The 25,748-nt window shown below is 31.1% G+C and overlaps 1 protein-coding gene across 6 annotated transcripts in view; it reads right to left on the reverse strand.

Moving 5' to 3' along the window:
- COL11A1 (collagen type XI alpha 1 chain) overlaps window positions 1-25,748 on the reverse strand; it is a 201,109-nt gene that overhangs the window by 17,590 nt on the left and 157,771 nt on the right. For all 6 annotated transcript variants that reach the window (XM_033093033.1, XM_033093031.1, XM_033093032.1 and 3 more), the window contains 11 exons: window positions 23,338-23,391; window positions 21,696-21,749; window positions 20,327-20,380; window positions 16,192-16,245; window positions 15,474-15,581; window positions 15,131-15,184; window positions 14,438-14,491; window positions 13,386-13,439; window positions 3,036-3,089; window positions 2,797-2,904; window positions 2,259-2,312 (listed from right to left, as the gene is read on the reverse strand). In XM_033093033.1, the coding sequence (XP_032948924.1) occupies window positions 2,259-2,312; window positions 2,797-2,904; window positions 3,036-3,089; window positions 13,386-13,439; window positions 14,438-14,491; window positions 15,131-15,184; window positions 15,474-15,581; window positions 16,192-16,245; window positions 20,327-20,380; window positions 21,696-21,749; window positions 23,338-23,391 (702 nt within the window). The remainder of the gene's footprint in view (window positions 1-2,258; window positions 2,313-2,796; window positions 2,905-3,035; window positions 3,090-13,385; window positions 13,440-14,437; window positions 14,492-15,130; window positions 15,185-15,473; window positions 15,582-16,191; window positions 16,246-20,326; window positions 20,381-21,695; window positions 21,750-23,337; window positions 23,392-25,748) is intronic.

Below are 25,748 nucleotides of genomic sequence, written 5' to 3' on the forward strand. Positions count from 1 at the left end.
TGCTACCTATCTCAACATTGTTTACAGATAGTTTAAATGTAGCATTCAAAAAATCAAACTGCAATGTGGTAATGCATCCTACCATTTACTCAGGTATTTATGGTTTGAAAAATAAATCTATCAGATCTTTTATTTATCAGTATGTGAAAAGAAGGAATGTAAGATAATACTAAGGTAAACTTGTCCAAAGATAAATACTGAACAATTTTTTGTCTACAATGGAACAGATTCCTAATATGAGAGGATATAAAACAAAGCAAAATACAAGCTTAAAACTAAAATAGATGCTAATCCTGTCTTCAAAAAGGAAAACAAATTAATTCATTTAAACTGCATGGCATCCCATAGCAGATGCTATTGATGTTCTTATTTTACACATGAGGAACCGAAAGCTTAAAAAAATTGAGTAACTTTCCTAAAGTCATTCAGGGTGCTTGTTTTTGAAACCAGGAAGCTTGGCTTGAGAGTCAATGACCTTAACCAGAGAGCATGATATGCTACTTCTTGCTCTGATCTCAAATTATCTACTAAAATACATTTTCTTAGCTGAGTTTAAATTGCCATAAATGACATCCTGAAGATGATTTTTTCACCCATCCTTACCTCATGAGGACCAAGTAGCAGTTTCATTAAAATTAGATGTCATAGTCAAATTATTTGACACTATGGAAAAGCTACAATACGTACTTAAAACAAGCAGCCAGAGAAAGGAATGGGACCCATGCTGCTCAACTCTGACCCTTTTCACTTCACTCTACTTAAAAGGGTTGTTCAGCCCCTCACTTGCTCTGTAAACACATTTACCTAAGAGTCAGAAATATAAACTTTTGCAAGTCAGAATCAGGTGGTATGTCTGATGGTTTTATTTTCAATATTAGTCCAAGGAAATCTCCAGCATGATGTTTTTTATTTCATCTGGAGAAAGGTCAGAATACTTATTGGAAAATCTGAAGTAACAAGAAAAAAATCTCTGGCAAATTTTAGAGTGACATTAAGGCGAAGTACTTTGTTTTTCCAGGCTCTGACTCGGTGCAGTTAGGAGTTTACCATATTTACAGAGAATATTCTCTAAACAGTGGTACAGACGTCGAGCTGCTCCTGCTTGAGCCAGGCCATGATTCCTGTGATGATGGGCTCATGTGCAGATTTGATAATCTCCTGTTGGAAGTCACTCAAAATTTGATAACTTTTATCCAGTTACTAAAAAGTGATCTTTAACTTTTCAGTGAAAGTTAAAAAAATAATCTCTGTAACACTTATGAAATATTTGGTATGTTAGAGAAAATTTTTGTGACATTTTTACTAAAAGGAATGACCAAAATTACAAATTTTTACTAAAAGGAATGACCAAAATTAAGATTGTGAATCCCAGTTTTGATGGCTTTCTGAGTACAGCTATATAGCTGATATAATTAATATATTCATGATAAGCAGTATTTTTACAAAATTTAAGTTACTATACGGGGGAACTTAACTATTTAAATCATTATGCATCACGTAGAATAGTGCTGTGTGCTTTGTTTGCTGCTTGGAATAATTCCTTTATACATAACTATTTTTGGACAATGAAGTTCAAATGAAATTTAAAAATATGTCACCAAGTAAGCAATAATTTTAAAGGTGAGACTTGGATTCTCCCCTTCTGCCCAAATTTTGTAGTGAGGATAGCTTTGGCTTCTACAATGAACTCCATCTATGAACACTATGCTGGTCGCTACATGCTTTCCTGCATTTGTCAAGCACGTTGTTTGCACACAGTGTATGATGGTAACCAAGATTCAGTGATGTAATAATTATGTCTTTCTTCACTAATGGGGGGCGGGGGGTTAATATTTTATCTTTCAGCCTGCATGACTCATGAAGAGAACAATTTATTTGGTGAAGAAATCACTGTATGCCTGTGCCAACATTATTCTTTTAAATGAAGTGCCAGGAAACTAAGTGCAATTGCATGCACTTGGGGGAACTGTCCACATTTGGAAAAGAGCTGGCTGGGCCATTAGTGGCATTTTGTTCAGAGTGGAAATATATTTTTCATCCAAAGGACATAAGAAAGATCTTCTGATCAAGAGGCATATTTTCCAAATAACCTATCAGTTAGGATTATTTTCCTCTTTTTAGGTCTGAGTGATACATTTCCTTGAACATTGTACAAAATATAAACCAATTGGTAAGATAAAATTTCAGGAATTCTAGCCTATAAACAATTTTGTTCCTGGAATTCTCCCTTTCTAAACAACAGAAAAGATGCTACTCACCAGAGGCCCAGGTGGCCCATCCTGGCCTGCAGCTCCAGGGAGCCCTTGTTCTCCCTATGGAAAATAAACATGATTAATGTTTTAAAATTAATGAAAGCATACATATTTCTTTTTATTTTAATTTGGGAAATATAAATAAAAAAGCAAACATTATCTGTGAATTTCATAACATGGGGAATATCTACAAATATTGCAAGCAATTTTGAGTCCTTTTACTTTGTATTTGTTTATGTGCACATACATACACATATATGTATGGATGGATTTGTGTATAAACATTTTACATCTTTGAAATTTTATGGTTTAATCTTCTATTTTGCCATTATAAGTGAGAATTTCACCATGAACTTGTTAAATAAATGACATACTTAGATATTTTAAGACTTTAATTATTATATAATATTTCATGAATTCCTATAAAACATCAACACTATAATTTATGAAATGATGCTGACATAAACATTTTCAATTATAATTTTTTTAGAAATAAAAAGTTATTTTCAACATGGCCTTTTCTTTTCCTAGCACAGATGCTCACCACAGGGCCAGGGATCCCCCGAAGACCCTCTGGACCAGGCTTTCCAGAAGGTCCCTGAGGACCAATTGGGCCAGTTTTTCCAGGAGGACCTTCAGCACCCGCTTCTCCCTGTTATAAAATACAATATGTGTATACTTTGGTAATGAAGAAAGACATTTTATTACCTTATAGAAAGTATTAACATAGAGGTGCAATATATGCATGAGCTTTTCACACAATACCTATAAAATATGTTTTACCTTAGCACCTTTTTCACCTTGTCTTCCTTCTGCACCTGCAGCCCCAGGAGGACCCTATAAACATAAAATCACATTTAAAATATATATCACATATTAAAGTAAGATAACTGAAAACTTATTTACAAATACTCCAGTTTAATTTGTAATAGATCTTAATAAAGAGTGGCTTTCTGCAGCTATTAAGTTTAAAACATAACGAGAAAAATCAAAACCCTTTTTATACAGAGACTTTGAGTTAAAATATTAAAAATAAATAAAGTTAAGATTGAATAGAATACAGATAATCACATAACATCAATGTAAAGAAACAGTAAAGGTAACATTTTTAAAGAAATACTGATTGTCATCCTTAGCATATTAAACACTTAAATATCATTTATTATGTTTTACAATTAGGAATTAATTGAATGTATCAGATTTCACTTTCATCTTTATATGTTTTAAGCCTGGCTCCTTTCTTAATCTTAGAACATCCATATGTTACACGTTCTTAGCGGATCGTGTTTGACCAGTGCAGCACAACATTTAAAACCTTGACAGTCAACAGACTGCATTTTCATTTTCTGGAAATATGTAATTCACACAAATAAATGGTATAAATAAATATTTATCACTTTTGAAAATCTAGTATTAGAACAAAGGAAGAAAAAAAACATGTCATCCAAAAGGTTAAGAGGATATTCCAGCATTCGCATGACTTTTGTTTAGGTTCATGGATTGCTATGGAAAAATGCTAGTGTGTATTTAATATATATATAAATTATATATATATGTAAAAGCTATTCATAATATTATTCCTTGTATGTATGTTATGTGTGTATATACTATGTATATTTCTAGACTATATGTTTATTTCTATCTTTGTAGGGTATCCGTTTACCTAATTTCCTTTTTTTATTAGCTGTGTGACTTTTTGCATATTATTAGTATACTTAAACTTCAGTTCTTTTATCCATAAAATATTATCAATAAGAATTTTCTTGCTATAGACTTGCTAAATTTAAATAATATACACATGCTTAAAAGTATTTTGGGAACTTTCCAGGGTAGCAGAATCAAATACAGGTATGAAATCTGTTGCTTAAGAACAGAAAGCCTGGACTCAGACTGCCTGGCTTCCCATCCTGGCTCTGCCACTAATTAGAACTGTGATCTTTGGCAAGTTACACACCCTGTCAGTGATTCAGTTTACTTTTCTGCAAAATATGAATAGTAACAGCAGCTATCTCCCTAAGTTGTCATGAGAAGTCAATGCGTTGACAAATGTAAATGGACATAAACACTGAAAATATTAGCTATTGTTATTATCATTACTAAAATTATTATTCTATATTGAAGTATTTTACCTATGCTTTTCACCATATTGGCAACCTAAGAGTCAAGTGCAACAAAAGAGACTTTCAAAATACATTTGTAGACACCATGTCAAAAAATTACTTATTCCATCCATGCTGTTTATAATACCTGAAAAATATAAATGCCATGTTTGAAATTGTTTTAACTAGAAAGTTTAAAGTTGGCGAAAAATTTATTATATAATGTGATCCTGTAATATATAATCAGATCTCGAAAAATGATATTCAGATTTCCTTCTTACATTTACAGTCACGTGTGGAATATAAAACTTCACATTTTAAACCTTGTAACAAAATGAAGTAGAAAAGAGTAACTTATATTACATATATATATATATATATATATATATATATATATATAACATATGATATTCAACGTGTCAAAGTAAATAATTTTTCAAGCTAGAAATGAGATGTTATAATACCTGTTATATTTAAATTTTGTTCCTAATAATTATACTCGGTCCTTGATATTTTCACTTTTGGCATTTCATAGAAACTTTTCAAACCAACACAAACAGAGTACTGGTTTGCTAACCCACTAAGAGTGCTTTTAGTCTATAGAGCTACACAATATATATTCATAATAAACTCATTCTAATACATATAAATTTTGTAATTTTATTATAAAATAGTAATGCAGTTCCAGTAATCAAATTTTTACAATTACTAAACAAGCATTAAGATTCAATCTGATGCTGATACATTTTCTGCACAAATTCAGACACAAGTACAGAAAGTTTAAAAAGGAAACTTAGTGATCTCTAGGAAATTGCATTCATTTCTCCCCAGACTCTCGTTTTCCATTTGTTTAGTTCAATTTTTGCAATGAATTGTGCTCAAAATTATGAACTGAGATTGAGGTTGGGGGTTGGGGAGAGTAGTGGAGACGGTGTTAATTGGTGAGAATAAGGCGAGGCAGGAAGATGACTTTCTTTCAGAGGCGTTATTAATATTCCAATAGTGAGTACAGGCTAGTTTTTCATATGGTCTTTTAAATCCACATTTAAAATGAGTATCAAGCACTTCATCAAACTCAGACAGTGCCGTGAACTCATTTATCTCTGAGAGAGTCAATGAATACATATCATTAGTATTTATTTTCTCAATATCATCACTGTGACCCTATATATTATTAGGCATTCATTGTGCCTCAACCCGAAGATAAGAAATGTATAGATTCTGCAGTCCCTTGAGGCAGCAGCAATAAGTTAACAGTAATATATGCATTTAAACTTAAGTGCGTCTTTTGAATTTCATTTTATCAATGCAAGAGGATTTCTGTATAAAAGCAAAAGCTCCAAATATTTCCTCATGTTAACATGCTGAGTCATAAATTATTGTGGTGTGATATTGAAAAGATCAACCTATGCAAAGTGGAAAAAACAACCACAATGATTACAATTTGGGGAATAGAAATTATGAGATTCAACTGAATAGTGGACTTTTCCTTATTCTCTGAAGGTTTTCCTCTACACTAGTGACATAAAGGCATGGGGTCTTAAACTCAAAAGATTGCACTTATACACATGAACTTTATAGTATAGAAGATTTATAAATATCTGGCTTTTAAAAAAAGCAAGGCATCAACAATCTAAAATCATAACAAAAACACTGCTTTTACTGCAATGGAGAAAAGAAAATCCAAGTTTGAAGAGCCTAGAGAATTTAAACAAAAGTAAACTACAGTAGTCATAAATTTGTGATTCAAATAAAGGGTTTCTCCATCCCCAAAAGGTTTCTTTTCTCTTTGAGTGAATGTCTGATATCTGTCTTAGTGGAAATGTATATTAAGTGGCTTTGGTCTGTTCTTTTTCTCACTCATCCCATTTCATTTATTCCTTACATTTTTTTTCCAAATGGCACAAAAGTTTTAAGAAAAATTCAAATGAAAAGAGATAACACACTTTTTTTTTGGTAGGAGACTAGGAAGTTTCCTTTGGGAAAAAGAAAAACTAATAATGCCTATGGACAGTTCTTGTCTTAGTCATTTATTTCTCATATATCTGTATATACAGAGGGTCAAGGACTTGATCTAGTGAACTACTTGCTGTGCTTTCATGAAGTAAAGAGTGTTCTGATTGAAAAATTCCTCATAAATCATGACATACTATAACGAACTTCAGTTACTTCTCTATAGTAGTCACTGTTACACGGAATTTTCCTCCCTATGAGAAATATACTCGATATAAAATACACACATAATCCTCCCCTCAAAATTTATACTTTACAATATTATTCTATAATATACCCATTCTCCCATTATGTCACAATAATTGATGTCTTCCTTATGTGTCAGAAATGTGCTATGCATGGAGAATACAAAAAAATAAAAGTGAAACCCTAAGGAGTTCACAAAGTTTAGTTATGAAGATAAACATTAAAATTAACATATCCAATACACTATAAAATGTACAAAAATGAAATAGTTGTACAAAATAGGTACATTGATCTAGTTTGGCAGTAAGGAAGGCTTTCCTAAGAACTCAACCTTTGATTCTGAATCTTAGTGTGGGTAAATGTGGGAAGGGTGTTTCCTTCTAACACTTTACCTTCTGATCATTCACATTCGTGCATAAAGGCATAGGGATCTGAGAATATATTAATATATTTTATATGGATGTATTCATATATATGTATATATCACACATATATACATACACACAGACACTATCAGTATATATGGATATATATAGTAAGTTAATCTTTCCATACTCTCGATAAAAAATATCAGTTATTGTTTTAATTTTTATTTTGAACTTTTGTTTGGCAATCTGAGCTGGATGCTTTAAAATTCCATTTAATAAGTGCATTTTCCAGTTATAATGTTTAAATTATTTTAGTCAGCTCTAAAAATTTTTTTCAATAAAAAGGCATGGCTCTTGGTTTCAAACAACTATAATGATAACTTGAGTATTAAAATTTCATGGCTTATTTACACAAACTGTACCATCTTCTAGTGCCCGAAGGAAATATACATTTATTCTCAAGTATTACAAATGCATGACAGAATGTACATGTACTACAAATGACAACTTAATTTTCCTACTTGTTCAATAACTGTCAAAATGTTGTTTCTCAGCATCAACATCACTTGCAACATTCTGATCAATATTCTATTAGGAAGGTTTGTTTGTAAGATTCAGTCATGGAAAAAAGTGATAATACTTTTGAACACATTTCTAGTCATTGTTACTTCTGCAATGAGATGTAGCAAAATTCTTATTGGAACACATCTTTAGTCATTGTTACTTCTACAATGGGATGTTATAGCAAAATTCTTGTTGGTCTACCTTCCTCTGTCTCCAATATGGTGAAACTAAGGATAGGAGAAATGTTAACTTCCTCAAAATATATACAAAGCTTACTTAAGATTACTTGTTCTAGATAGACTAAAGGGAAATAGATGGTAAGGCAACTCTGTATTCAATCAAATAATAAGTGTGTAGATCAGATATTATAATTATTGCACAGGAATATGTTCTTGTTTTTTTTAATTTTTTATTTTATTTATTTATTTATTTTTTCACAACAGTGATATTAAATTGTCTGTTGCATGAAAATACATTGCTGCCGCCTGACTAAACACAAAGTTTCAGTTCATTAAATTCACTCTGCACCGTATCCCCTCAGGCTCCAGGATTCTGTGTTCACCCAGTGTATAAACAGAGTGACCTCACAATGTGTGCAGTACACATAAATTCTTAAGTATTTCTGTCTCAATTGACTCAGTTTAATCACATTATTTCTCAAATTAGTTTTAAATCCCTGTTGTTTGGCAAACGCATGTTATTAAAATTATATGTGCTCATCATGAAATTAATGCTCCGTTTTTTTGGCAGTCCTTCTCATCAGAAATTATTTTACAATATGTCTTACAAGATTTTACATGAGTTTATACCAAAGAATAGATAATACAAATATGTATAATTTCAACAGAATCACAGTGTACTGTACTTTAGAAATTTAATTAATTAATATTTTACAGACTTTTGTACGTGTCACCCAGTTATTTCAGTATTGAGCACTGAAAAATTTAATGGCACAGCAAATTCAACATTAAACAAAACTAAGTTTACTATGAAGTTACAATGAATTTATTGCTAATAAACTTTCATTTTTATTTATATAACTCAGAATTAGAAACAATGTTTTAATCTCTTTTTATCGGTATATTTATGTTTATTTCACTTATAAATGATGCCATAATTAGAAACCTGTATTTAATTCCTTAAAATAAAAGCATCTACTGCTTGAGCTGCTGAGAAATCCAGATATTAGACTAGTGTTTTATATATACATTTTATTAATTTAATTTAGTCTTATCTCTAACATTGAAAATTAAAGCTGTGCCCAATTTATAAATGAGAAACCTGAGACTCAAAGTAATTAACTTAACCCAAGTGATATTTCTAGGTAGTAAAACAAGAATTTGAAAGCAGGTCTGTTTGATTCTAGTGCAAGAGCATTTGGACTACTTTGTGCAGAGAATAAGCTATAAAGAATACCAGTTGGATGAGAAACACCTAAGTAAATAATTTGTATTTTTTTCAGCTAAGTCACATATCTTCTTAGGTTAAGATAGAGCTCTTATCTAAATTAACTAGTTTGGTTGGTTGTAATTAAAAAGAATGCTAGTGTTAAATCAGAGCAAATGATAATTTGTTTTTAATTTGGGGGGGACATTGGTTGATTAAATTATATAGGTTTCAAGTGTACAATTCTATAATACATCACCTGTATATTACATCATGTGTTTACCACCCAAAGTCAAATCTCCTTCAATTACCACATGTTAGACTCCCTTTTAATAAGATTATTGACACTAGAGTGATCTTTCACAATATTAAAAATATATTTTACTCTGGTGAAAAAAATAAATTATTGTGTAAAATAAGGCCAATTAGGCCAGTTTATCCAAACCTAACATAGGACACAATTGAACACATTTTGTTAAATGTCTTTCAGGTTAGAGGTAGTAATGCCACATGTTAAAAAAGGAAAACCTGGATAATACTGTTCAGTGAGCTGACCTAAGGTTGATTTTTCTGCCCCATTGAAACGGATGTAAACAACTTTATAAGCAATGCATAGTCATCACCATTCTTATGTCCTTAATAAAAAGTCTTCTAATCTTGTTAACAAAAGTTACTAGAATGGATTAAAAATAACTCATCATATTTGTATAAATTGTTATTTAAAATGGGAACCTAGAACATTCCTAAATTTTTTGGTGAGATTATTTTTAAATAATTCATCAAAAATCAAAAAGGGAGAACTCCACTAAAGAACTTTCTAACAACACTAAAGAAAAATATAACACAAGGAGTATCTCTGTATTTTAATATCTTAGTATTTAAATATCTTAGTCTCTTAACATATAAATATATTACTTCCTACATGTCACTTGTAAATATTGCAACCGTCTTTCTCTCAGAGAAATAACTACCATCCTAAATTTTGATTAGTCATTGCCTTAATTTTCTTTATCATGTCTACCACTTGTGTCTGAATATTAAACATGTTTTTAAAATTTGTTTTGCATATTATATAAATATTATCTATCTTTTTCAGCTCAACATTATGTATATTTATTATATATATTTTCTTCTTAACACCAGTTATTTGAGATCCATCTACGTTGATTCATGCGTCTGCAATACATCCATTTCCATTGCCATATAATATTTTAGCTTATGAATATATCTCAATGCACTTATCTTTTCTATATGTGTTTCTTGGATAAGATGTGTCATGTATCATCTAGGACATGTACTTAGGAATTTACATTTACAAGACAGTAGGAAAAGTACATGTTAAATTTTACTAGGTAACATAGAACAATTTTCCTAAAGCAGTTGTACCAGTTAACTCACAATAGCTGTATACAATAATCCCCATTATTATTATTATTTTAAATGTTTCCAACATTTGGTGTGTCAGACTTAAAATTTTGTCAATACATAGATGTGGGTGGTATCTCAATGTCAATTTAAACACACATTTGCCTGACTTCTACACATCTTTACATGTGTTTGTCAAGCATTTGTGTCACATACCTTTTCATGCCTTTTGCTGATTTATTCTATTGGTTCTTTGTGGTTTTCTTCTTAATTTGTAGGACATACTTAGAAACCTGGAAAACTTTGCTCTGCAAGTTTTCTATATGTTACAAGTATTTTCTCCTATTTGAATCTTTTATTTTCAATGTCTTTTCAGTATTTTTATATAAATAGAAACTTTTTTCCCCCCAGAAACTTCTATTTGTAAAATATTTCATACATCATACATGGTTCCATTCTGACACACCAATGTGACCAGAATTTATGACTAAGGTTATAAATTCAAACTCCATTAAATTTTGAAAATATTTCAAGGTTTTCTTTTTCACATTTAAGATTTTAACTCAACTAGAATTAATTTTTTGTAAGTGGAGATAAAGTCCAATTTTATTTTTTCCATGTAGATATTCAACTGCCCCAGCATAATTTATTAATAGTCTATCCTTTATCCAATGATCTACAATGTCTAATTTGATCTTATTCTCATTATAAAAAGAAAGGAATTAAGAATCAGGGATTAATTGTTCTTATGTTATACCTCACTTAAGTAGTAAATGCAGATATTCAACTCAGGTGTGAGTGAATAAGAAAGCAAATACATGGGTTTTCCACTACACAAAACTGTCTTGGTGTTGTAGAATAGAGTATAATCTAAATCTCTGTATATGGGCAGACTTTTCTAGGACATTTCCTCAATTCTTGAATTAAGTAGTGGTTTTTCTAGAAGCTTAATCATTAAAATTATGATTGTTAGTAATTACACATCCCAAAGTATTCAATACAAATGTTTTTAAAAATCTGTTATAATAAAGAGAAGATTTTTGTTACATTGTATTAACAAGATTTAAAAATTAGTGAATATGAATGGATATTTTGAAAGTATATAATAGTATCAATATTAACTACTATACTGAAATAGTTTCATATATAGCTTAATACATTTAAAATGTATTTTTAATTATGTTATTTTTATTTTGCATGCTCCCATTCATACTCTCTAGTAAATTATTTTTATTAATTACCCTTTTATATTTCAAAATCAGTTGTTTTCAAAATTAGTAATTCATGTGATCGACTACTGTATAGCTAAAGAAACTAGTTCCTTTTATAACTCTGTCACCATATTAGAAAAATTCATCCCAAATACCAAATGGTACTTAGTTGAATTTTTCAAAGATGGCAAATAATTTGTTTGACATATTTAAAAATGAAATTAAACTGGATAGCACTTGCTGTTTGAATAACAGAATAAACTGAGAGGCTGCCAATATATATACTAATATATTCAAAATAGATTTTGATATAGTCTCTCCTTCTTTAGTGGCTACCACACTTTGAAAGAAGGTTTAATTCCCTCTGTATCAAAAGCGTTATAATTTATACCTATAAGATGATAACTTTTTTGTGCTCATATTTAGTGACTTTCATGATGAAGGGCTAACAGTTATTATGTGAACATATATTATTATTTTTGTACTATATAAGTTATCTTATGGAGTAAGCCCTCTCTGAAAAACAGGATAAGTAACTTGCTCAAGGTAATACAGGAAATAAATGACAGAGCTCAGTTAAGTCAGGTCGTATGATTTCATTGCCTTCTGAGCCACTACATTAAATAGCATCCCATCATTTGAGGCTGGGAGAAAGAAAACATAATTTCATATTTTCTCAGAAAAGATTTCTCAAAGACATTTTATACAATTGTTCTTCTAAAAGGTCTGAAATAACAGAATAGTCATCCATCTGGAAAGTTTTAAGGGCATTCAGACTGCTGGCAGAAATAGAGAATAGATTTCAAAATCATGTTATACTTTGTAATTACTTTTGAAGAATAATAGTCCAGTGATTGTTTTGGAATACAATTTTTCTACCAAGACGATGCTTTGGGGCTCTGACATAAAAATATAATCATAATAATAATAATAATAATAACAACAACAATAACAACAACAACAACAAAGGTAAAAAAAGGCACTTATAATAATAACAACAACAACAAAGGTAAAAAAGGCACTTGGTTAATGAAGAGAAAATTTTATTCAGGGAAGATACTTACTATAAATTCATTTCTGTCAAAGAAAAATGTTTTGTAAATATTTACTCAAATTTATATTACTGAGAGACAAAATTAAAACCTATTTACACTCTATGAATATGAGGATGTATAGTGTTAAAATACCCCTATAATAAAGCTAGTATTGATAAACAACAGTGGTCACAGTTGCTTTATACCTAAGAAATATACTTGTGTGTATAACACAAATTTTGTTCATGAATAGGTCGGAAAACAGGCTAAAGGAGGTGTAGGAGAACTCAGCGTATGGATATAAGTGCTGCAGGAGGCAGGTCAACAGAGATTACCTTATTATAAAAGAAGTACACTAGTAAGAAAAAGACAGTAAAGTCAATCTCCTAGCATCTGCTGTAGCCAATATTTTGAAGATTTACTTATTCATATTTTACTATAGTCCTTTGTTAAAATTCTGCCATCATTTCCAAATCAGAGAAGTTTGACAATATAAAGCAATCTGACATTATTTGCTGATTCCTGAGCTCATTCGTTGATCCTGCATTCTGGTTTTGATAATTTTTTCAGGCAGCACTGGATTTTTGACATTCCATCTCCCTGTAGTACACCAGGAACTGAAGTTCAGGGAACCGTCAGTCTTTTATAACATGTGTACAGAGGGGAGACCTAAACAGGGAAATGGGAAACTACCTTTCATTGTAACAGATTAAACCTGTCCGTTAAAATGTGATCTATTTTAATAAGTATTTTGACAAATTTAAGAAATTACCCTATTCTCTAGGACTTATGTATATTTTTTAGCATCATTATAATGCGCTGCCTACAACGTAACATATATTATATGAATATATACACATACTGGATGATGAGTGGATGTTTCAAACAAAGAATTTTAAAAACTTACTCTTTTTCCAGGAGGGCCTGGTGGGCCAGCCTCACCAGATGGGCCAGGAGGACCCTATAAAATGTGAAAAATACTTTTTAAGCAATTGCGTGTCATTTTTCAAAATCTAGACTGCAACCAGTCTTTCTTCATTTCCCCACATCTCTCTTTCCTGGAAAACCTCAGCCCTATTTCATACAACTAACCTTCCTCTAGATATCTATAGAATTGTTAAATTCATATTAAAAATTTCATAGCTGGAAGAAAGTGAATCAAATTCCATCTACTTAAAACTGGTCTTTTAAAAAGTGCTGATTTATATTTGACAAGTATCCAACAGACATACTAATTAATAAAATCATTGTCAATAAGTCTACTCATATCATACACATTTGTGAAACCATAAAACTATTACCTTTAAATTTCTTCTTGTGCAACACTAGCATTTTTATGTCAAGGAGTATGAAACATGCTGGGATATGACGTGCAAGTCTGAGAAGCACAGAATAAGCCTATATCTCTCCAGCTGCAAAATTCCCAGTGGGTTGGCTCTATAGACAAAGTTATGATAGGGGTGCGGTTTTTCTGTCTCCTAATTATTAATAAGCTAGTGATCTTCTTAAATATCCCCAGGTGGCCAAAGTCCAGTGCTGTGTCATTACCAAATTGGGGGGAAAAATGCCAATACAACCTGAGTTCATTAGGTTAGTAACTGACATAATTCATGTTAATGATACGTAGGTTGATAATCTGGTTTTCTTCGTTTCAGTCTCATTTGTGATTTTAAAATATTTTTTTATTTAACAGAAATGGATAAATATTTGAATATGCTATAGTCTGAAAAAACCGTTAGTGTGATATGACTACCTTTATTTTTTATTATGCAGGCTTTGCTTTTATTTCTTAATCACATCAAATAAAAAACAGTCCATGTAAGTTTGACTTTGAACTGGAATTCAAATATAACTGATAATTCTTTCAGAAAAATGTGTACATACATTGTTATGCTTTTGAAAGGTTTATTATTTCCGGTTTTGTAAAAAAGATTAAATGAAAATAGTGTGCTTCCTTACCGGTTGACCAGGATCTCCATCTTCACCCTTGTCACCACCAATACCATCTTGACCCTATAATGGGCAACAAAAAATGAACTGAGGTATTTCTCACTATTAATTCACTTTCATAAGAAAAAAGATACAATATATTATCTTAGTCCTTGAAGTAAATTATTACCAGATGGACAAATAAAGTAGCATTGTATTCGTTCAGTTGTTCTTTTAAAGATTGTGGTATCTCTCAGTCTTTCCACAGAGATTTGTGAAATTGCTACCACATCAAATTTAAAATACAGTAAACTCTTAATATAAGGAATGGAAGAGGATATGATTAGTATACAAGGCCAATGCATCCTTTCACCATGAACAAATATGGTGCAGTTTGAGACAGGATTTGCATTACAGAAGAGGGTGACATGAAAGCAAAGATCCCGTAACTTTGAAATAATAGTAATGCTGCTACTCAGATAATTCGTTTGTATGACCCAGCAAAGTCTGAAAAACTAACCCAAATGAAGAGAATTATCATGCAACATAGGTCTAATAGCTTCCAACTACATGGATTTTATTGCCGCAGTTGTGATTGCAGTTTATGTTTTCTATTTCTACTTCTTGAGGGTCCACTTAATTAAGACTTTTCTTTAATTATTAACAATAGACCTTGGGAACACCCCCACCAAAATAATTTCTTTATTTATCCATGATACTTACTGCAGGGCCAGGTTCCCCAGGAGGACCAGGATCTCCAGGAAAACCAACAGGACCCTAGAGTGATGTTTTTAAAGGAAAATAAATTAATGAAAAATATTTTTTATAGAGTCATGATACTCTGAAGTTTAACAAGTAAAAGTCATAATAAAACCATATGAGATTATTTCACTTCTGCTGTGAAATTTTAAAAAGTGAAATCAATTGATAATGCTTATGAATATATGAAATGATTAAAAATCAGTCTCATCAGCTATGGGCCAGGGTCTCATGATTTCTCATATATGAAAACTTCCAAAGTGGCTTTGATGTAGGTGCCACTTGAAAGAGGACCAAGCTGACTTACCGGGTTGCCCTTAGGACCGTCATCACCTGGTGGTCCCTTAGCACCGGCAGGTCCAGCAGCACCAGGTGGACCAGCTTCTCCTTTCTCTCCTCTTTCTCCTTTGGGACCCTACAAGACATAAGAAAAAGAATGATTAACATACAAGCTTTAAATCAGAGTTTCTTAACCATGGTATATTGGGTCAGACAATACTTCTCTGCAGGGGGCTGTCCTATGTCTTGCAAGATGTTTAATAGCACCATTACTTTCTACTAATTAAATGCCAACAGCTACCATTCCTTCAAGTGTGACAACCAAAAAGTGTCTCTAGATTGACAAAGGTTCTCTGGGGGTCAAATTCACTCCTGGTTTAAACCAGTAGAAATTAGAATAATACAATCCTAATACAACTCTTTTTTTTTTTGTTTGTTTGTTTGTTTCTGTAGCAGGGTTTGTTTGTGTCTTTCTGTGGACAGTCCACCAAAAAAATGTATACAATAAGCAGCCAAGTTTTAATGCTCTAACTTATGCAAGTGGGATTTTTGCAAGTTCTATGTTAATCGAAATATGCAGAGGATATGTAAAATGATTAAACAAAAGGTTCTGCATTTGTGATTATTCTTAATAGGTTGGAAAGACAAAGCAAATAACTAGGAATTATAGTTTGGACTTGTTACACGTGTAAAATGCCCTAAAAGAAATTTCGGAACCCCCAAATTGCCGATAAGACAGCACTTACTCCTGTGCCTGCTTCCCCAGGAGGCCCTGGGTTTCCTGCTTCTCCAGGTTCACCCTGTAAAGAAATCAAATGAGTATCAGAACACAGAAATGATGTCTTACATTTGTAAAAGTGCCTTCAATGATGACTATGACATTTTAGGCTCGCTCTTAAATCGTTATGTTGTTTAAAAGGCAGTGAAAAACTTTAATAAGAGGGAGGAACTTCTCCTATTGCTGATCTTAATCTTGTTATTTCTCTGATGAGGAGACAAAATTGGATAGGCTGAATGCTATGATTCTCATTAGTTAGTTAATAGCAGGAGCATTAACCAAAATTACCATCAAAACACACGAAACAGACAGCTGCATGTTTCCTAACAAATTGTGTATCTGTGCTGCATCAATATTCATATCATAATTTCAGTTTATTGAGTAAACAATTTCAATTGTTTTTGTACTAAATTATAAATTCAACTTATCATTATTGTAATAAATAAGCAAATAATTTGGTAGTGTTTTAATAATACTATAAAAATATGTGCATAGTCTCAAAGTAAAAAAGAGTAAGGCTAGTATATATAAATGAATTTTTACTTTGAGACTATGGACATATTTTTATTTCTTGAATAATCTGCATAATGATGGATAATATCAAGTGTTTCTAGAAATTTATTAGTATTATTGTGTGTAAATTATTTTTTCTCTTAAGATGAGTAGCAAATATCTCCACTTATCTTTGTTAAACCTTATGAGTAATATATTGCATTTACATTGTTTACAAAGCAATGACTCCTTCAGCATCTGAGAATGATATATGTGATATTTTTGTCATTATTTATATCTTTAAAATAAAACTTAAGTCATTTGTCATTCATATCAACTGTAAAATGTCCATGTTAAGTGCTTTATATATGGAATATATACAGTACACTACACGATCTCGCTTAGATGTGAGCTTTAAAGTAGCCAAATTCATACAAGCAGAGAGTGGAATGGTGGTCATTAGGGGCTGGGGGTGGGGGGATGGACATAGGGAGATGTTGGTCAAAGGGTACAAAATTTCAGACACACAAGATGAATAAGTTACTGAGATCTAATACACAGCAATGTGACTATAGACTGTACTGTACTGGATGCTTGAATTTTGCTAAGATAGTAGATCTTATATATATATTCTCACCACACATTCAAAAACAGATAACCACGTGAGTTAATGAATATGTTAATTAGCTTAAGTGTGCATATTATTTCACAATGTGTATGACTATCAAAACATAAAGTTGTACACCTTAAATATATATAATTTTTATTTGTCAATAATACAAATTGAAATTTTGTGATGTCACACATCGCTTCTGATATGGAAATTTCTGTCAAATAAAAATATTATGGTGTGTCCTCATCTACCTTATTCACCAGATCTGGCACCATGCAACTTCTGGCTCTTCCCCAAAGTCAAAATGACCATGAAAGGTAAACGTTTTGAATTGACTCAGGACATCCAAGCAACCACGACAGTGCAACTAAAGACACTCACAAAAGAGGACTTTCAGAACTGCTTCAAAAAATGGCAAGAACAATGGAATAAATTCTTGTTTTTTAAGTGAGGGTAAGTATATTGAGGGGGGTTAATGGCAATGTTTCTTTTACTGTAATTTTTTTTAATTTAAACATTCACCATATATTTTCATCACACCTCGTATAACACACTTGTTCAGGCGAAACTCCCTTCAGAAGGGACAGCAAATTACTCTGTATGCCTAAAGTCATAAAATATGCATTAAATCTTGAGGTACTGTTCTGATATATATATCTGTGTTTTGAGAAGATGATTGAAGTGAAGAATCTATAGTAAATATATATTATATGGAAAACGGGATAAACATATTTAAGCAAAATGCATCGTAACTAAAGGATATTAACCTTTCTCTCTCTCTCTCTCTCTCTCTCTCTCTCTCTCTCTCTCTCTCTCTCTCTCTCTCCCTGTCTCTTTTCATTAAATTAGTGACTCGCAATAAATGTTCCAAAATAGAATTCAGAAAGTATTCAGCCAGAATTAAAGTTGATTTCAGAAATCTGTAATATACAGGAAATTATATTACCCCAGATTCTGAAGAAAAAAAACATATATTAGAGTTTTATTTCTATCCTGCATGTCATGTAGCATTTTATTATAGAGAAAAATGAAACTTTAATTTTTAATGTAATAAATTTAGAATCAGCTACATTTTAATTATAAAAGGTCGAATCACCATCCTGATTTACTGAATCATTCTCTTGAGATTCAGAGTTGGCAAGGTGTTTCCAGATGGGGTTTAAATAAATGGAATCATTACGGAAAGGGAGTTTCCCAAAACACCAAACATCTGGCATCCATGTTTATCCAAGAATTACACAGAAGATAAAATGATAAAAGATATAAGTAAAGTACTTAAAACTGTTTCTACCGTACCCAAAAGCTTTAGGAAACCAGTAAGGAAGCTGAAAAGGCTGTTAAATGGTTTTAGAATTTGCTACGTTGGTAAAACTAAAACTAGAGACTAGGTTTCACAACTATGTAGTCAGCATTAGAGCCAAAGGGGGCTGATGCAAAGGGCAGAAAGAGGAAAGGTGTGAGGCTGTCTTCATCTGTCTAACACAGTGACACCACCAGAGACAGTTGTCTTTCTTGCCGTTCTTCCTATGACACCTGAACTCAATGAAAAATGTTCTTTCAATTCCACCTCCCATCTCATCTGCATCTTTTCAACACAAAACTTTGAATTTAAGAATATAAACAAAGAGCTCGCCAATCAAAAAACTAGGCAATGGGGTAAGAATTAGATAACTTTAAAATGTTTCAAATTTAGTAATTATGAAACTATTCTAATAATCATTAGTCAATCAAACTACTAAAATGTGGGTATTGAGCAGAAACAAACATCAAAATACTATATTCTAATCCTATTACATTGCTTTTTCTGAGAGCTGAATTCTTTAATTAAATGAATTTAAATACAAGACATTATATGGCAAATACTTTTGAGAACAGAACTTTTTTTTAATTAAAGTTTATTGGGGTGACAATTGTTAATAAAGTTACATAGATTTCAGGTGTAAAATTCTGCAATACATCAGCTATATTCTCACATTATGTGTTCACCACCCAGAGTCAGTTCGCCTTCCATCACCATATGTTTGACCCCATTTACCCTCTTTTAGAACTCTCCTCCCCCTTACCCTCTGTTAAACACTAAACTATTGCAACAGAACTTTTTACGACTATGATAAGTTTATTCTTCTGATATCATTTAATTAATAACTAGTAAATTCCAGAAATTTCTACATTGTTTACGCTATATAATATTTTATGATTTGAAATTTAATTTTCATCCCTCAAAACTGGCAATTGGCAAGTATTTTATTTTTTAAATAAAGCAAATATTAATGTCAATTTTCTCGAAAAGTCTGTTAAGAAATAAATAATAAATCAGGCAATCATTTTGACATTTTCATAAAAAAGAAGAGCAGATATTTGAAATGAAATCATGTTCATAAGAAATCATAAGAAAAGGAAGCTATTCTGAGCCCAGATGTTATGGCACATGCCAACTATTTTGAAAAGTGCCAAAGACAGGTCATACTATTAGCAGTAAAAATATAACTCCAGATATGACAAAATGAGTCATTCATTATTTTGTAATTGGAAGGAGTCCTTTTCCTTTTTTAGTTACATCAACCAATCTTTTCTATTTTCAGTAATGAATATTATTAGAGACATTTAGTCTACTCAGACATACGTTGGCTGGAGTAGATCTTGACTTAGTCACTTTCTAATGACAAAACCTTGATGTAATTACTGAAATTCTCTAACTTCAGCTCTCTCAATTTTAAAATGCTGGCAATAACAATATCATCATCACAAGGTGGTTATGTTGATTAAAAGAAATAATCCATGTACATCACTCTGCACAATACTTGGCAATCAAAAACGATATCTCAAAATCATTTTACCTCTAATTGCTTAATTATTAGAGCTGATGAGTTGTGATCCATATAATTATGTGTAAAACACTTAGAAAGATAGTACTATTAGAAGCACTTAATATATTAGCCAATATTATCAAAGCTCTCAATTCTTGTTGTTTCAAGCTGTATATCATTACATTCCTTACCTTTTCTCCAACACCACCAACTGAACCAATGGATCCTGGGGGTCCTTGTGGTCCCTACATTATAGGAAAAGAAACATAGTTATCCTTGTTCTCATAATAAAATAATAAATTCATAAATATATATAAACATATATATATATATATATATATATATATATATATATATATATATATATAGTTGTTCTCAAAGAGAGAGAAATAAATGCAACAATACCCCAAGTCATTTGAAGGATGAAACAAAATGATGCCCTTTACTGTTATCAAATTAGTTGGATAGCATATAATTTAATTATATTAAATCAATTTTCATATTCACCAGTATTTTGAAGATAAGGTAGGAGAATTTCTAACTCTAGTCATGACAGTTGATGCTCAGAACATAAATTCAATCTTTCTGACCATTGAACATGTCATAGTTAGAGGATGATTTCGTACATTTTTGTAGACAAAATATGACCCTGATTAAGAATATGTAATCCATGCAAAACACAATATAAACCATCTCTTAGCCCATAAATTATTTAAGAGGAATTAAACACTAACAGCTCTTTTAGTACATCTGCTCCTAATCTATTTTACCCAGCTCTGACCTGCTAGAATTAAAAGCAGGCATAACAGAAGAGCAATAACGACAAGAATAAATGTCTTGCTTATTGTGAACAGGTAAAGTCAGAAGAAGAGATCACATCAAAGTCTATAAATCTGTTCATAGTAACAACAAGATAAATATGGCATTACATTTCAAAATCCTATAATATTGGAACAGCGAGTTAATTACTAAGCTTGGGGGAGACCACCTTAGTACAACAGAGAGGAAACGTTTTACATAGTAAGAAGTGCACATATTATCATGCTAATATATTTTATAGAGTGAAAATACAAAATGTACAACTTTTAGATAAAAGTTACTGATTATAGATGTATACATAAAGAATGTTTGGAGTACAGACCTGGGCTAGTACAACCAAAGCCAATTACAAACCATCTCCTTATGCAATTGTAAGAGATAAAGGTTAAATTTGAAATAATTCGGTAACATTGAACAGTTATTATATGCAAGTCACAGTCTAAGTATGATGAACTGAACAAACGTGGTTATTATAATGTAGCTAATAGTTCTCCCTTATCAATAAATATATATTTAATGTGAACTTTGTATTTATTTTATATTTGTGATTAGTCCCCTATTAAAGCCTGTTTCTTTTCCTGTAAAATGAAATGAAGTGAGAAGATGATCCTTGAGCTCTTGTACATATAAACATTTAACAATAGTGTAACTATCTCCATTATATTTTAGTTACCAACTGCCATTCACTTATGCCGACACCTACATGACTTCAAAATAATTAACATATTTCACAGTTCTTACATCAGCTCCACTGGGACCTTGAGGACCTCTTGGGCCTGGAGGACCAGGTGGACCCTGTAAGAGATGAAAATTAAGGGTTATGAGGACCAGACTCAAATGCATTTCTGATATTTTCATTTTGTGATTAAGAAAGCTAAAAAAAGTTTCAGCCTGTGAAATCATAGCCAGTGAAGCATATCAGTGTTATAAGACATTCTTGATGGATACAACATCACATTAGGAAATTATTTTTTACACATAGCTACTGGGAAATTAGGACTGCAGGGAAAAGTTTTGATTAAGAATTAGAAAAGTCTATGTGCTATAATGAATTCATAATCGAACTAGAAATATTTTATGCTAGAATATGCTAGAATGCTAGAGTATAAAAGGAACATAAAGTTGGAACAAGAAATAGTACATGAGAAGATTTAGAATTCATTAATTGTATAGAGAATTTTTTATTTGTATATTTTTGGCGTTTTTTGGTGTGTGTGTGTCAGCTCTCATGTTCTATCTATGTTAGAATTGAAATAAGATTAACTATTTAGTTGTCTTCCTAAAAACAATGGTTTTTCTCTCCTTGTAGTGCATTATCATTGCCTTGGGCATTTTTTATAAAATACTGATGGCCACAACCCCTTACTTCAAGGTTGTGATTAGTTTGTAGTTAATACCAGGGTATTATTATTTTTTAAAGGTCACAGTTCATTTTAATGTCATGCTTGAAGGCTTGTCTACTATTAGCTATTATCATAGGTCAGGGAGAATATATTAATTAATACTTAGTAAACATAGCAATCACATCTAAAAAAAAAGCTTGCTATGTATCTGATGCTGCATCGAGTATTAACCAGTTATGAATCAGTAACATTTACTATGTTCCTTGTTTTTAAGTTTATTGTGGTAAGCATCATATCTTATTTGAAGAAAATAAAACCTAACATGCAACTGTAAAAATATCAAATGTATTTTGAGGAAGTAAAAATGAGGCAATGTTTATTGAAAGAAAGAAGCAATTAGGAAATGTATTAATTACATTTCATTATTAATTTCAATTACGTTGCCTAATTGTTTCCTTACCCAATGTAGTGCTTAATAAAGAAATACATGTATTTCAAATTTTCAGTTGAACTATTAGACTTAGAGCAGGAAACCAGAGTCAATTAATGGAAATTATTATGTCACAACATTCTAATAAAGACAGAATTCCTTATTAAATTAAGACTTCGTTTCAAAATACAGTTAATTTTTAATATTGTGTTAACATTTGCTTATTATCCAAATCCTTACTGACTATTATCTATTCTTTAATTGCTCCACATCAAGGTCCAGAGCTAAGTACTAATAAATAACTGAAGTGTGGCCATTCATATACACCCCAATAATATACACACATAGAAATGAAACATATATATTGCAATATATCAAGTAACAAATACAATATGTGTATATAAAATTACTCCAAAGAAAGAAAGAAAAGAAAGATTCAAGATGATGAGAGAGACTTCAATGATGGAAGATGGGTGGAGGGAAGGGGAGGTGTCAATCTGAAAAATCATAGCATTTAGGACTATTTTGCTCATATTAATGAATCTTAAGAAAGGTATTAATGATGTGGAAATTCGTAATATCTATCAAGTACTTAAAAATAAAAACTTACCATAGGACCGACATCCCCATTTTCACCTTTTTCACCAGGTGGGCCTGGCAGACCCTACGAGAATACAATTAAAAAATAATAAAAGTCATTCCTATTTAAAAAGAAACTCTTGACCAATTTCTAATATAAAATTAAAACTATACATAAAGTTAAGTCTGAAATTAAAATTAACATGGAAATTAAGATTCAGAAACTATTATATGTCAAAATACTTATAATGCAAGTAAGTATTGACTGCATATGAAAAGATCTCATATCTAAATTTACAAAAAAAAATGTATACTTTGCATACCATTATACTGTTTGGTTTTGGTTACAAGAACTAAATACATAATTTAGTCCAGGAATTTATGAACACTTAATCATTTGCTCCATCTTTTATGAAAATATATAGGACTGCCATTTTAAAGATTTTCTGAAAAATCTTGTCCCAAAATATTTTAGAACATCCTATACAGGTGAGGTTTTTACAGTTATTTGACAAAACTCTTTTGAAAATAAATATTCCAATACATTTCCAGGGTGATAAATATCTTCTGAATTTCTGACCTGTTAATTCCACTTCTGAATCTTAAAAATCCACAAGGCCATAAACCCTGATTATCATTACTTCCTTTATTCTCTCAAATCCATTTCCTTTGATATCCAATTGCATATAATTGCTTAGGAGAGGTTCTATGTTACAGTTATAAATACATTCGATTTATTATTCCCTAAACCTGCCCATGCAAAATAGTTGAAACTTGAGTTTTAAAAAGTAATACTTATTTTTAGTACATAGTACATACATCTTTGAGGTTTATTCTATTTTACTTATCCTCTTATATTTCAATTTTTTAATCATGGTAATAACCCACTAAACTGTTGTTATGACCTACCAATTCCACATGACTCTCAGTGTGAGGAGAGGGTGCTTTACCGGGTATATTTATAAACTTTTTTTTTTAATTTGGCATATGTTCATTTTGCCAAATTAATGACTGGAAATTTTAATTACTGATTAATAATGAGCAACATATACCAGGATTTCATTTTTCTCTTCTCAAATGTCAGCTAGATATCTAGGAAAATTGTCTATCATTCCTACTTCTTAGACAGTTGCTATCATCTGATGGTAGTTTCTAGAATTACCAGAGAAGTTCCTATGAGGAAATAGCCAGGCAGTGTTTCAGATTTTAGTCTGCTTAAAAATTACCTGGAGAGATTGATAAAATTTTAGATTCCAAGGTCCACAACTTCAGAGGTTCTAATTCTTTGATGAAGCACACAAATTTAAATTCTTAAACATGTTTAAGTAAATTTTAACACAGATGAACTAAATATTTCATTTTAAGTCCATTTTCTTTAGTAGTATGAATTGCAACTTAGACATAATTAAGTTCTTATAAACACCATATTAATTAACAATCACATTCCCTATATTTTATCCAGATTTTCACCTCTTCAGTGGAGACTGCATCTAATTTGGGATCCCTAAATTGAATGGTACATAAATATCAGTTCTCAGTTTTCTTTTATTGCTACACCAGGCCCAGCTTTGCATTGCCATCTTTTCTTTGTGCATACGATTATTCCTAATATTAACTCAATAGGGACCTCCCAATAGAAAAAAATACTGAAATAGTCATTGATTTTTGATGAAGTTTGATTACAGTTTCAGTTGATTAAGACAGAACGTTCTTATTACTAAAACTATTGGAGACATAATGAGACAAATTCTCTTGTTGTGGAGAATTAAACATTATCAATTAAACGCTAAATGGCACTCCAGTGTTAATCAGTTTTCATATCTCCTAACTTTCTCCTAGGGAGTAATTTATACACAAAGAGTCTCTTTTAAGGTCTGTCAATTTAAAATAATTTGCCACTTAAGTGATAAAATAAAAGAACGAATTTAGGCCAAGAACTCTCATTCTGTGTGTCTCCTTCCTATGGAGACAAATAGTAAACATCAAACTGAAAATCAAGTCATTTAAACAAAATATTAGATTATTATTATTTATATCTGTTATGATTGCTAATATCTATTCTTCCATGAAGACTCAATTAAAGGATGTAGATCAATTGTGAATATATTAATTACATTAGCATTTTTCCGATTCCTGATTTAAAAAGGTAGCTGTGGAAAAATACAATCAATTTCGCAGTGAACTGATTTCTCGAGTCATCATCAAAGAGCACGTTTCTTATGTTCTGGAAATGAAGATAATTTTTGTTTAATATTTTATAAATATAAGCTACAAGGCATCTTCTTTAAGCGTGAGAAGTAAATTCTAATTTACAAACTTACAGAATTCAGAGTAATCAGCTAAATGAAAAAGCAGAAAATGAATGGTAACATATCCATTGGTGATACAATTTTTAATGCCTTGTTGTTTTCAAATATGTGTGTTTCTCACACATCTTAATAC

The sequence above is a fragment of the Rhinolophus ferrumequinum genome, chromosome 22, assembly GCF_004115265.2.
Source record: "Rhinolophus ferrumequinum isolate MPI-CBG mRhiFer1 chromosome 22, mRhiFer1_v1.p, whole genome shotgun sequence".
NCBI lineage: Eukaryota > Metazoa > Chordata > Mammalia > Chiroptera > Rhinolophidae > Rhinolophus > Rhinolophus ferrumequinum.